Consider the following 14,381-nt stretch of genomic DNA (forward strand, 5'->3'; position numbering starts at 1 on the left):
CAAAGGTATGATCAATTAGCATCTTTGTCTTTTATTAGTGTAGATGTGTGTGTGCGCGCGCATGTGTGTGTGTGTTCTCTGTATATGGTTCTCTGTGTGTGTTGATATAACCAGTATTTTTCAGAGTAATGTTTATATATGCTAATCAATTAAGCTAATATTTTCACATCTACTGACTCACTTATTAGGAACAAAAGTTTACATGACATTCAGGGAGAAAAATTAAAAAGGACTTAGAAAAAAAATAAGAAAGGCATTTTACAAGTCATCAAAGCATGAAAATAAATATCTTGCTTTTCCAAAACAATTCTGTGAACAGCAAAGTCAAAATAGGGCCTTTATGATATAGAAATAGCCAACAGCAAAATTGATTCTCATGTATAGCAAGAAATATATGTATTTTAATTACTGTTCCCTAACTGATCCATCCCCCATGGGTTTCATAATCCTTCCAGTTAGTTCAGCCAAAGATGAGACTATGTTCTAAGAAGTCAGTTCTTTTAAGCCAATTTACATGGTCACAATCAATGACTGACAAAGTGATATAAATATACCAACCCTCTGAAAACAAGACAGAAGCATTCCCTAATGTATACACTGACTCTAATGTACTAAATAGATCCCCTGGTCTTCCTGAAGTGGACCTCCCGCCATAGTGACTAGAAAAACATGGCCTATAATTTCTAACCTACTAAGACTCCATTTTAGTGTGTTACATAGACTTCCTTATGCTCTTGCTGAAATGACACAGAAAACTGCAGAAAAAGCCTATCTCAGCTTGTCAAAAATATTCTGCCTGTCTTCTGTATTCATTTACTATGTGAAAATAACTCTTCTTTGGTTGCCATGGCCACTGTAATATTGGAATTGGAAAAGTCTTATAAAAATTAAAATTCATGAGTCAGTATATTTATGTTCCATTAGTTACCCAATCTATATATCTCATTCAGACCTTAACCTCCTCTGTATTCTTACTGTTGTTAATATACAAGATAACACAGAATCCAGCTATTTCCTTTTTATCTGTACTGATTCCACAACAGCAATGTCAGCTAAAACTGTGTTCCCCATGCACTTTAGCAGATATGTTTTCAATGACACCTAAGAAATAAGAATTAAAGAGTATGTTTTCCTTAGCCCATATTACTGTTAGGATTCTAATATCTATCACCAATATTTTTATATGATGTTAAAAATAAATCATGTCAATATAATTACATATAAAATGAAATGTAGACTCTATTTAATATATTTAAATGTTTCATATAACATATTTTAATTATAAGAAAAAGAGAATATCCACCAATTACCTTGATCTTATCAAATATGAACAGCATTATTTATATAGGGAAGGAAACTTCAAGGAATCTCAGTTAATATTCAATAAAAATCGTTGGTCAATCAGAACTCAAAAAAGAAGGACTGTGTTGTTTTCCTTTCCTACATGAGCATGAACAATTATAATCTTGGTTTTAATGTTTAGTAAAACTTCAAATCATTCAATCAGATGTAATTACCATTTGAAAGTAGATTCTTCCTTTGGTCAATAATGTCCTGTGAGCTATAGTAGTAGGAAATGCAATGAGGTGAGTTGCACACAAAATTTTATGGCTATTCTCTATTTACTCCAAAAGAGATTTCTTGTTTATAAATATGAGCAATATAAAAATATCATTATATGAGAAGCAAACACATACTCATTAAAGATTATTTGCATATTTGGCTATAATATATGTATTTCCAAATACAGCTTCTGTAAAGTTGAACTGAACGTAGTCCAGGGCTACAAAAAAAAAAAAAGGAGGGAAAGTTCCATCTAGAGACATCACTAGGTTGCAGGCATTTGTTCCCTAGAACTGAAACCAGAGACGCTGATATGAAGTACAGTTGCTGTTAGGCCTATATATAACATAGTGGCAAAATATCACACAAGCCTTCGATTTTTAAGTTAGTTTTAATCCTTGATTATTTCCAGAACTGCCTTTAGAAATCATTTAGTTCAACCAGCAAATCAGGAAAGTGAAATCTAGAACTATTACAGGTTTGTCCCAAGGTTACCCAGCAGTAAATGAGAGAGCTGGGCTGGCACCCAAGGTCCTCATTTACTCTCCAAATGATTAATTTCATTCATTTTGGAAAATGTGCTAAATAAAACAGTATTTTAAAGTGTGCAAAATTATTGCTCTAGTGCAGTGGTTCCCCAACTTATTTGGCCTACCGCCCCCTTTCCAGAAAAAATATTACTCAGCGCCCCCTGGAAATTAATTTTTTTTAAATTTTAATAGCAATTAAACAGAAAGATATATGTATTAATGTTTCTACCTTTTTCGTAAAATATAGTAAAGAAAGGTGTAAATTAGAAACATTGAAGTTTGAAATTATGAAACTATTTATTGAACTCAGAATAGAAAGGTAATACAAAAAAAGTTAAAACAAATGCACCTGTGGCCATCACCGCCCCCCTGGATCACTGCAGCGCCCACCAGGGGGCGGTAGCGCCCACTTTGGGAATCACTGCTCTAGTGTTTAAAATACTTTTGAGTGTTGAAAACTACTGTATACCTTTTCTTTATAAAACAAAGCAGCTGCAAAGTTTAAGCATCCTATCTAATAGAGAATATGCAAACTGACCATCACACAACACACAAGATGGCCACCCACATGTGGACACAAGATGGCCATCACAAGATGGCCAGCAGGGGAGGGCAGTTGGGAGGGACCAGGCCTGCAAGGGAGGGCAGTTGGGGGTGATCAGGCCTGCAGGGAAGGGCGGTTAGGGGTGATCGGGCCTGCAGGGGAGGGCAGTTGGGAGGGACAAGGCCTTCAGGGGAGGGCAGTTGGGAGCGACCAGGCCTGCAGGGGAGGGCAGTTGGGGGCAACCAGGCCTGCAGGGGAGGACAGTTAGGGGCAATCAGGCTGGCAGGGGAGCAGTTAGGCGTTGATCAGGCTTGCATGGTAGTAGTTAGGGGGTGATCAGGCTGGTAGGCAGAGGCAGTTAGGGGCAATCAGGCAGGCGAGGGGTTGGGAGCCAGCAGTCCTGGATTTTGAGACAGATGTCCGACTGTCCGTTTAGGCCCGATCCCAGTAGGATTGGGCCTAAACAGGCAATCGAACATCCCTCAAGGGGTCCCAGATGAAGAGCGTGCAGGCTGGGCTGAGGGACACACACCCCCGTGCACGAATTTCATGCACCGGGCCTCTAGTGTTTTTATAATACATTTTCCAAGCTTTCACATTTGTAAACAGTATAAAGTGTGATGCTTATAAAGTCTAATTTGTCTCTTGAAATGAGCGTAATAGGCAAGAAGTCTTTTCAAGATACAAAAATTACAGTCCCTTTCCATGAAAGTCTCGTTTAATTCATTAGGGCAAACATTCATTCTTTTGCATAAAGAAAAATCCATTGAAGAGGAAGATGTAGTTTGGTACCAAGTACAAACTTTCCCTCCCCAGCCTGAATATGGAAGTGCACTTTGATTTTTAAAATCTCATGATAGCATGGTAGAATCTTACCTGTATCAGAGGAACAGAATACACGCTAAATATGAGAAATGAAGAATGGACTTAAATTTACTGAGCTACTATGACCAAGTTTTATGTTAGGCACTTTAAATTCTTTATTTCACTTTTATTGTAAACAAATTGATTTCACGTGTCTATTGACTTCACTAAATTCCTTTCAAGCAAGAATAGAGTGATTTTAAAAAACAAATTATACACATAAAAACCACAAGACAGAACAGGAAAAAAGATGACATCAAAATTGTGGAAGCTGTAAAGCAACTGGTTGATTGCTGAATAGTTTAGCAGACAGAGAAAAACTAAATCCTAAGGCCAGTAGCAAAGAAAGCTGACAATGGACTGGAATTACACTACAGAACCCCCAACAGGCTCAGAAACTGGTATCACCAGGTACTTCTGGATTAAGGTGAAAGGAATAGAACTGGTTGAAAGTTTTTTTTAAGAAGCAGCAAGCTCTCAGAATCATTTTCCCACTCTCCTCCACGGGAAATGTTCCCTCTCCAGTCCTGACAAAAAACTAGAGGTTTAAATTCTGGGGAAGGGTAAACAAGTCTCTGGACTGGGGGACACTCAGAGAATTAAATGAGCTCTTAGAATATAAAAAATGCTATCAGAAGCAAAAAACTAAATAGCAGAGCTGGATGATAAAGTTGAGAAATCTGTTAGAAAAAAATAGATAAAGATATGCAAAATATAAAACACCCAGGCCAGCCCCAGCCAGTTTGGCTCAGTGGATAGAGTGTCAGCCTGCGGACCAAAGGGTCCCAGGTTCAATTCTAGTCAAGGGCACATATCTCGGTTGCAGTCTCCTCCCCGGCCCAGGTCCTGGTCATGGCTTGTGCAGGAGGCAACCAATAGATGTGTTTCTCGCACATCGATGTTTCTCTCTGTCTTTCCCTCTCTCTTCCACTCTCCCTAAAAATCAATGGAAAAATATCTTCGGGTGAGGATTAATAGAAAGAAAAAAAAAACACCCAGGCCAGGTTCCAATATCTGAATAATAGGAGTTCCAAAAAGAAAGATTTAGACATTTGTCAACAGCTTAGGGTGTTAAATAGCATTTACACTGGAATACCAATAAACATGTGAAATACTGATCTTCTCAAAATTGTGCCATAACTAAATTGGGAGGATTGAATAATAGAAGGGATGTAACTGTGGTTTGGGGGAGGAGGGAAAGAAAAAAAAGAGCCAAATCTTTATATTTCCTTGTGCAAAATGGGGGGGAATAAAATGACCCCAAAATGTAAAGCAATAAAACCAGAAAGTGAAAATCATTTTTTAAAATTCTAGAATGGGATGTAAATCCGTAAAATCCAACATCCATCTCAGGAGTGTGTTTATTGACAGAATAAAGACAATAAAAGGAAAAACTAACTAAACAGAAGAAAATCCCTAGAGCAACGGTAGCCAACCTTTCAGACCTCGCAGACTGCTGCCCTAGAGCCTAAGACAGGGGTGGGCAACCCCTGGCACATGCGCCAAACATGGCACGCCAGAACTTTTGCTGGCATGCGAAACCCTCTCTGATTATCTTGCATTTACAATTGTGAATCTTTGTTCTCAGTGATGAATTTTGTTAAGTCTCGTAATAGGAGTAGCCTGACGGATGAAAGTAGTAGCTCGTGCATATTCTGAAGGTCACGAAATATAAACCTGATGTAAAATCTCTGTCATCAGTGATGCAGCAGCAAAAGTCCCACTGATAATATCAAACGGAGTCATAAAGTTTTCTGTCGGAATATCAGTGCACATGTACACATTAAAAAATAAATGTATTTTTCATCATCATATACTGTGTTTTTGTCGCTCGAATGAATTTTATTATTTCTTCAAGGTTCTTCACATACGTACACCTTAAGAGATGTCAAGTAGGCGTTAACATGTTCTCCAAAAATTAGGGTTGGCACGCAGAAGAATTTTGAGTCAGAGATTTTGCTGGTTTTGGCACACACTCACAAAAAGGTTGCCCACCCCTGACCTAAGACATGACTTTTCAGATAAAAGGGTTCAGCAAATGTGGTTCAGGATAAATGAAAAACTAGCCATAAACACATTCTCATTAAATCTGAACATCTCAACAGATGTTCCTCAACAGGTGCTCCTTCTCATTCTCTTCTCTGGATCCTCCTCTTCTACTTGGTATCTAAATTGTGTGGACTCAAAAGCCTATTTTCACTACTTCTCTTCTATACCCCACTCAAATGCTAAATGATCCCATCTAGTCTCATCACTTTGAACGTCATCTATTTTATCTCTCCATTTCTAACCTCTCCCCAAAGCTTCACACATCAAAGTGATTTCCTTTCTGCAATCTAACATACATTTCAAAGGTAATATGTCTACAACAGAATTTTTCTCTCAACCCCTATTCTAGATTGTTCATCTCCTAATGTTCCCCATCTCAGGAAACAGGAACACCATTAATCCAGTTACTCAGGCCATAAAACCATGAGTCATGCTTAACTACTGTCTTCCTCATGCTTTGCCTCCTATTCAACTGCAAGACCAAGATCTAGCATGAATTTGCAAGGAAGGTGTGTCCAAGAAGATTATCGATTCCCTAACACTATGATGAAGTTGTATTCTCCCTCTCTCCTAACCCTCATAGCTCTGTTAGTATTAATTCTCTCTCACACTCAAAGCAATACAATTTTTAAGAAAATGGGAATGCATCTCTTTGTCTATGGTACAAGCACTCCATGTTCTACTGTAAATAATATATACGCAGTATTTTATATGTTGGATATTGGTTTGAAACTTGAAATTATCAAAGTATTACATACTTACTTCTATTATCTAAATGAAATGTAAATTTTATCTAAATGAAATGTAAAACCTTGAAAATGTAAAACTAATGAAAACCAGAACTGAACAGGCCAAAGTAGCTGTGGAGGGAAATAGAGGGGCAATACATTTCTGATATTACGCAGTAGAATATCAAGAGGCACTATCATAAATTTATGGCTCAAGAAACAGAATTTCTATGAACTTAAATAACAAAAGAATTTTTTAAATGAGTCTAATAGGGATTGGAAATAGGGAGAGAGAACAAGTATATAAGATCTACATTTGTCTCAAGTCATAGAGGGAACCAATAGCAATTTTTTTCAAATATATTTTTATTGATTTCAGAGAGGAAGGGAGAAGGAGAAAGATAGAAACATCAATGATGAGAGAGAATCACCGATTGGCCACCTCCTGCATGCCCCACACTTGGAATTGAGCCCACAACCTGGGCATATGCCCTGACCAAGAATCAAGCCATGACCTCCTGGTTCATAGGCCAACACCCAAATTGAGCCATGCTGGCTAGGCAGAAATTTTTAAATTGATACATTAATGAATAAAGTATATGCACATTATTTAAGACTTGGATTTAAACCTCCAGAAAAACTAATCATAAATGGTTAAATATAGTTATTTATGATGAGTGGGAATAAAGAAAATGTTGTGCCCTGACTGGTTTGGCTCAGTGGATAGAGCGTCGGCCTGCGGATTGAAGGGTCCCAGGTTCGATTCCAGTCAAGGGCATCAAAAAAAAAAAAATGTTGTAAACCTTACTTGTGATTTAGTATCCTCTTGTGTTTAAATTTTTAATAGGGCATATATTGCAGGTATAATAACTAAACAAATATATAAAAGTGAATATATTAATAAATAATAGAACAAATTATCACATCCAATCTAGTTTTATGTCTAAATTTTCACCCATGTTTATTTGAATAAGATTTTATAAGAAGACTCCCATTTTTGTTTCCCTGTTGTTTGGTAGCATAAAAGATATAAATAGTGATCAAGGGTATTTTTATCCAGTTTTTATTTTTAATCCACTATCTAAGTACAAAGATTGTTGAACTACTCTCTGGTCAAAATATGTTGACACTAGGGTATGAACTTAATGAAAAACTTCTATGAAAAGGATCCTTCACATCTAGAACCAGAAAAGTTCACACAGTGATTCACTGTAACCCATCCCCTCAAAGAATTGCAGGCCTATGTACCCCTCTGAAGGGAGACGCTGCAGTTTCAAATGCTGTAAATATTTCCATTGTCCTAATGCTACCTCTTGCCCTAGTTCTATGCTTATAAACATGGCACTATTTTTACCTTGAATAATGCATGGCTTGGTGGCCTGCAATATTAAAATAGAAGTCTGTTGTGTGCTTCATCTCATTGGTGTGCCCGGTGGCCTCAATCCAGTGTCCAATTGGAAGATGATAAACACCATCCACGACGTTGTTTTCATCATAAGTACAGCAACGGTCGTGGTGTGGCCCATTGCCTGGAACAATAAAGGACAGACAGAACAATTCCAGCAAAGTTCTGCTTAAACAGTCACAAAGCAGCTGACACAAAATTAATAATAAGATAATAACAAATATAAAGCTACATGATCTACACATTTCAGTATTAAAACATACAGTAGAGCAAGAGAGAAAATAGGAGAAATTTGTAAGAAGCTAGTGATGAATGTCATAGAGTTCTGTATTCCCTTTGAGCATATTAACTCTTTTAGAATTTCTTGGTACTCTCATTGCCTTAAGAGTCTCTTGCAAATTATTCTGCAGCCTGATAAGCTGCTGAAAAGGGTTCTTAAAGCCATTAACGTCTCTGTAGTACATGCTTTTAATGTTTTGGTATACAAATTCATGATTAGAATCAGTAATATAGTGTTTTAGTATCAGCTCAAAAAATAAACAAATTCTAAAAATAAATACATCATTTCGCTTAGCATAATGCTTTCCAGGTCAGTCAGAGAAAGATAAATATCATATGATCTCACTCATTTGTAGAATATAATGAACAACATAAACTGATGAAAAAAAATAGATCCAGAGACACAGAAGCATCAAACAGACCATCCAACCTCAGGTGGGGGGGGGGGGGGGGGGGGGAGAGATCAACCAAAGGACTTGTATACATGCATACAAGCATAACCTATGGACACAGATAGCAGAGGGGTGATGGCATGTGATAGGGGGTGGGAATAGCTGGGGAGAGGTCAATGGAGGAAAAAAGAGACATATGCAATACTTTAAACAATAACGAATTTTAAAAGATAAATAAATAAATGCATTAATAAATAATAAAACAAATGATCACATCCAATCTAGGTGGCATGTAAGTCAGTGGTTAGTATCATTTTCAGATGGGGAAAGTAAGTTTCACAGAGATTAACTGGCTTGTCCAAGGTCACAGAACTAGTAAGCGCAGAGCTATTGGTAACCTGATGCCCCTAGTCCACACCTTTCCAGTACCTGACAGCTTCATGCTGTTTTCTGCCTACCTCACAAGCACCCCGCACACATCCTCCTTCCAGGGAGTGGAGCAAAAGAGGCAGAGAAGGAAGACTATGTCCCTGAAACACCATCTACCCAGTATCAAGAACACTAGTAAACAGATCACTTCTATGAAAATTATAAATCATACAACATTTTTCTTAGCGCTTTATGTCACCACCCCATTTCAAGTTATTCCTTTCCTTAAATTACCTAATTTCCATAATTTTCATTAATTAAAACATAAGCAAAATAAAAATAGGAATAAGTCACATTTGTTATGTCTATAACATTTTGACTCATTTGTTCCTTGCTCTGTCTTATAAAATATTTAATCTAAAGCTACTTGGCATAAAATCTCAAAAAAATTCCTTAAGTCATTAGGCAGCTCTTTAAGGATATAATTCCCTTCCATCAGATAGAAGGTAAGGATGGCTTCATTAATAAATCATCACTGATCTTTCTGGATGAGATGCCTCTTTTGTTCTTGATAGCTGCAAGGTACTATACCAACTGCTCTATCAACCTGGATACTTAATAGATGAAAACCAAACTATACCAGCAATCTCACTTCTAGAAATATATCTAAAAGAAATATGAACAAAAGGAAGATACATACAGATATGTATGTATGTGGCAATACTATTTTTAAAGCAAATACTGTAGCCTACACAAGTCCATTTACACATTCTTCCACAAGTATTTGAGTGCCAACTATATGACAGGCACAGGGCACTAAGTCACGTTAAGGATTTATGTACTTACCATAAAATCAATTAAACTATTAAAATATTTTAAGCAGGCAGGTGACATGAAAAAATTAGTATCATGAAAAGCTCTCTCTGGTTTCAGAGCAAAACACTGGTTTAAGCACGCTAAGCCTAGAAGCAGAAAATCCATGGCAGGAGATGATGAAAGCCTGGAGGGAGAAATGGAAAGGAGTGGGAAGATTCAGGAGGAAAAAGCCACACAGCTTGGTGATTCATTAGACATGGGAGGAGCAGGAGAAAGGGAATCAATGCACTTCTAGCACATATAACTCAGTACCTAGGAGAGGCTGGAAGGGAGCTCACTGGTCTGGCTTGGCACCCTGGGCTTGGAGTGCTGTTTAGGTATCCTAAAGGGGATGTCAAGTACAGAGTTGGAGACAACGATTTGACACTCAGACCAGAGGTCTGAAGTAGGAAAATGAATTTATGATGCATCTGAACGCAATGGCAATGGAAACAAGGAAATAGTGTGAGTCACAAAGAAAACAATATTAATTGAGAAGAAAAGCAATCTAGAACAGTATTTGGAGATAGGGCCTTAGATAATTAAGATTAAATGAGATCACAATGGTGGGCCCCATAAGGTACCAGTGTCCTTATAAGAATGGGAAGACACCACAGAGATCTCTCTCCATGCAGATATAGTGGAAAGGCCACGTGACAACACAGGAGAGCGCAGCCATCAGCAAAGCCAGGGAAAGAGTCCTCGCCAGAAACCAAATCTGCGGGCCCTCTGATCTGGGACTTTCTGGTCAAGAACTGAGAGAAAATAAATTTCTGTCATTTAAGTCCCGCAGTCTATGGACTTATAAAAGCTCAAGTCCATAGAAGCTCAAGCAGGTTAATACCCTCATATGTGTGAAATATTCCAGAATTTAATCCAGTTAATAACCAAATATTATTGAGAGCTTGTTACGTATCCAGTTTTGTAGTAAACTTAGATAAATGAAATTTAAAACCTGATTCCAACAATGAATGGGCCACTGGTGTTTAGACAAAGGTTACACAAATCAATTAGTAAGTGAAACTAAACTAAATTTTAAAGTTATCATATAACTTTAAAATTATATGATAAAATACTTTTACATTAACAGATTATTCAAAGATTGCAAATAGGCTAATTTTCAGTGGTATTTTAAATGTACAATACTATACTGAAATGTATTTTCAGGAGCAATCACCTCACTAAGAAAGAGAACTGACAGATTTGTGGTGTGTACACAAATGTAGAAGGCTGAAAATAGAGATGGTTGTTGCTGTGCGAGTTAGACTTACTGGAGAAAGGGTTTGTGATAGACAATGGGCTGGGTCACAAGCTGTGACTGACAACAGGGTATGTTATAGATACATAACAAAGGCACGGAATGTATGAACGTGATTCAAAGCAGGAAATAGATAATAGGAACAAATATGTTTATTTCACTGGGTAGTGACCACATAATATGGACTCATAGGAGATCCATATAACTTATCAAACTCTAATACAAGCACTGTAAAATAAATGGATTTCATAAATTGGAAAAGCAGAGAGCAGAATTACCACTTCTCTAACCATGATTTAAGCAGTCAGATATTCTTTTAATGAAGAAGATTTACATTAATTAGTGATTCATGGGAAGCATCTCAAAGATTGAAGATTCTCTTTAAAAGCATTCTAAACAATGGCATTACCAGGCAATTATGCTTCCATTTAAAATTGAATACAATAAAAGAGCTTTCTTTCTTATATCATTTTTAGAGAAAATCTGAAACTTCGATTGTTCTTAATAGGCTTGACTCAAAGCACTAAGACTGAATTATTAATAATTCATTCAACGTGATAATGGAGAGTGAGGCCAAAGATTTGACCACCTGATTTGAAATATCAAATCCTCTGATAGCCAATTATGCCATGATTCAGGAGATTAACAAGAAGATCAGCATATTAAAATACTCCATCTCTGCATAATTGAACATATTTGCTGGATACATTTACTTGCTGTGTCCCACGAGAGATGTTTATATTCATGTGTTCAATAAATTTTATTTATTGTGTTCAGTTAAATTTTATTTAACTGCTCTAATAATTTTACAAATTATTAGTAAGTGAAACTAAACTAAATTTTAAAGTTATTATATAACTTTAAAATTATATGATAAAATACTTTTACATTAACAGATTATTCAAAGATTGCAAATAGGCTAATTTTCAGTGGTATTTTAAGCAATTAAACAATTAAAATATTTTAAGCAGGCAGGTGACATGAAAAAATTAGTATCATGAAAAGCTCTCTCTGGTTTCAGAGCAAAACACTGGTTTAAGCACGCTAAGCCTAGAAGCAGAAAATCCATGGCAGGAGATGATGAAAGCCTGGAGGGAGAAATGGAAAGGAGTGGGAAGATTCAGGAGGAAAAAGCCACACAGCTTGGTGATTCATTAGACATGGGAGGAGCAGGAGAAAGGGAATCAATGCACTTCTAGCACATATAACTCAGTACCTAGGAGAGGCTGGAAGGGAGCTCACTGGTCTGGCTTGGCACCCTGGGCTTGGAGTGCTGTTTAGGTATCCTAAAGGGGATGTCAAGTACAGAGTTGGAGACAACGATTTGACACTCAGACCAGAGGTCTGAACTAGGAAAATGAATTTATGATGCATCTGAACGCAATGGCAATGGAAACAAGGAAATAGTGTGAGTCACAAAGAAAACAATATTAATTGAGAAGAAAAGCAATCTAGAACTGTATTTGGAGATAGGGCCTTAGATAATTAAGATTAAATGAGATCACAATGGTGGGCCCCATAAGGTACCAGTGTCCTTATAAGAAAGCTGATGGGCATGTAGGCACTGCTCTACTTACTGGAAAGAAACTAGATGTGTCCAGCTGATCGAAAGAGAATAGAGTGGTCAAATATAATTTTTAAAGATTAAATTTTGTTTAGAAATTGATGAGACAGATAGTTTTAAATCCTTTCAATAAGACATTATAACCTGTAAAAAATAAAAGCGGGTCAATTAGGGACATTATCTTAAAATTTGCCATAAACTGCACATGTATAAGAAAGAGCTGAAGAAGGATTTTGCTTCTCTTGGGATTATGTCTGGCTGCAAGCAACAGAAAATCTAACGGTGACTTAAATACAGGTCTATCTCTCACATAACAAGAGTTGCAAAGCCAGGTAGCACACTGGTGAGGTACTAAGTGCTTTCTAAATGTCAGCTTTGCCATTCCTCACACATTGACTTTGTTGTCACGCCTGTCACCTCACATTCAGAGGGTGACCTCTAGGCATCATGTCAGGAGTCCTAGCCATGGAGAAGGGTGAAGAGTCTCTGCTCCTTTTCATGAGAGAACTGAACTTTCCTGGGAGCCTCACCCAAAAGACTTCTTATGCTCATTAGCCAGAACTACATGACATAGCCATCCTTGGTCCAATTGCCAGCCAAGGAGTAAGATGACCATACCAGTTAGAGCAATAATGATTCATCTCACCTCTACCAAAACAAATCAGGATTGTTAGCCCGGGAAAGTGGGGAGAAACAAATGCTAATTAGGTCACTAATGGCAACTGTGCTACATCTGAACACATCCTCTTTCTCCAGCAAATCACTGTGGAAGATAAACCACATTTCTTTAGATACCACATGTCTCTACCTGATTTAATTCAAAAGTACCCAATGTACTAAATTTTTCATTGTAAATTATCTTGTTTAAATCAACAGTAAAACTAAAAGCATTTTAATATATTTTTTAAAATTAAAAATTGCCAGAGAGAGAGGTGTTATTTGTCTGGCACTTGATTGTGTTTGGCTATACAATCTTTGCTATAACACAGCATCTCTTCTATTCCTAGCCTTAAACCTTTGCAAATCTCTCCTCTTCCAGTTTTCCTGCAGTCTCTGCCTCTCAGTCATGTCTTATAACTTTATCTTTCCTCTAACTGGCCCTGTCCTCACTGAACAACCTCACTTCACTCTTCATTCTGCACTGCGATTTGGCATCTGCCTTCAACACTCCACTGGAAGAAAAAAAAAACAACTTTAAATGAACTCATCTCCTAACTGTCAGGTTCGTTTTCCATCTTTCTTTACCTGCCTGCAGCATTTAGTGGTAGTGACCACTCCCTGTTGAAACTCTCCTCTGTTGGTTCCACAATACTCTTCTCCTGGAAGGCACTATATTACAGGGATTAAGTGCATGGGTTCAACATTCAGACTGGAACTCCATCCCAATCTACACTATTTACTGCTTGTAAACAGTAGTGAGAGAGTCACGTAGTTAAGCAACCTGTCTCTCTTCTCATGTGTGATAACGGGATCCTAATACTGCTATTTGTCTCATAGAGTTGTGAGTGAATTCACTTAGATAATCTATCAGTAGTGAGAGAGTCACTTAAGCAACCTGTCTCTCTTCTCATGTGTAATAAAGGGATCCTAATACTGCTATCTGTCTCATAGAGTTGTGAGTGAATTCACTTAGATAATCCATTTAAAGGATTAAACATGGTTGGCGCTCAGTAACAACTTAACAACTCCTAGCTACTATTTTCTTACATGTCTTCCAGTCCTTCTAATGTGCTTGCAAATCTGTACGCTGACATGCAAAACAAGTAAACCACTAAAAGAGGTCAAATTGTTTTCAACAACAGCTTTGTTCAGACCTATATGTTTCAAGACAAGACCACAGTAACAGTTACTTCACATGGGTTCATGGGCTCCAAAGATAAGACCACTGATTTTTCCAGTAATTCACCTGATCTACAAATTCTGACCAATCCCTGCCCAAACTCTGCTAACTTCTCCCTAAAACCAAAACTAATTGGAACTC

The 14,381-nt window shown here is 37.3% G+C and overlaps 1 protein-coding gene across 1 annotated transcript in view; it reads right to left on the minus strand.

Moving 5' to 3' along the window:
- The window catches only part of EPM2A (epilepsy, progressive myoclonus type 2A, Lafora disease (laforin)), a 49,729-nt gene that overhangs the window by 29,527 nt on the left and 5,821 nt on the right, over positions 1–14,381 (minus strand). The window contains exon 2 of the mRNA XM_014531290.1: positions 7,633–7,807. Coding sequence (XP_014386776.1) covers positions 7,633–7,694 — 62 coding nt within the window. The 5' untranslated portion in view covers positions 7,695–7,807. The remainder of the gene's footprint in view (positions 1–7,632; positions 7,808–14,381) is intronic.

The sequence above is a fragment of the Myotis brandtii genome, unplaced genomic scaffold, assembly GCF_000412655.1.
Source record: "Myotis brandtii unplaced genomic scaffold, ASM41265v1 scaffold8, whole genome shotgun sequence".
NCBI lineage: Eukaryota > Metazoa > Chordata > Mammalia > Chiroptera > Vespertilionidae > Myotis > Myotis brandtii.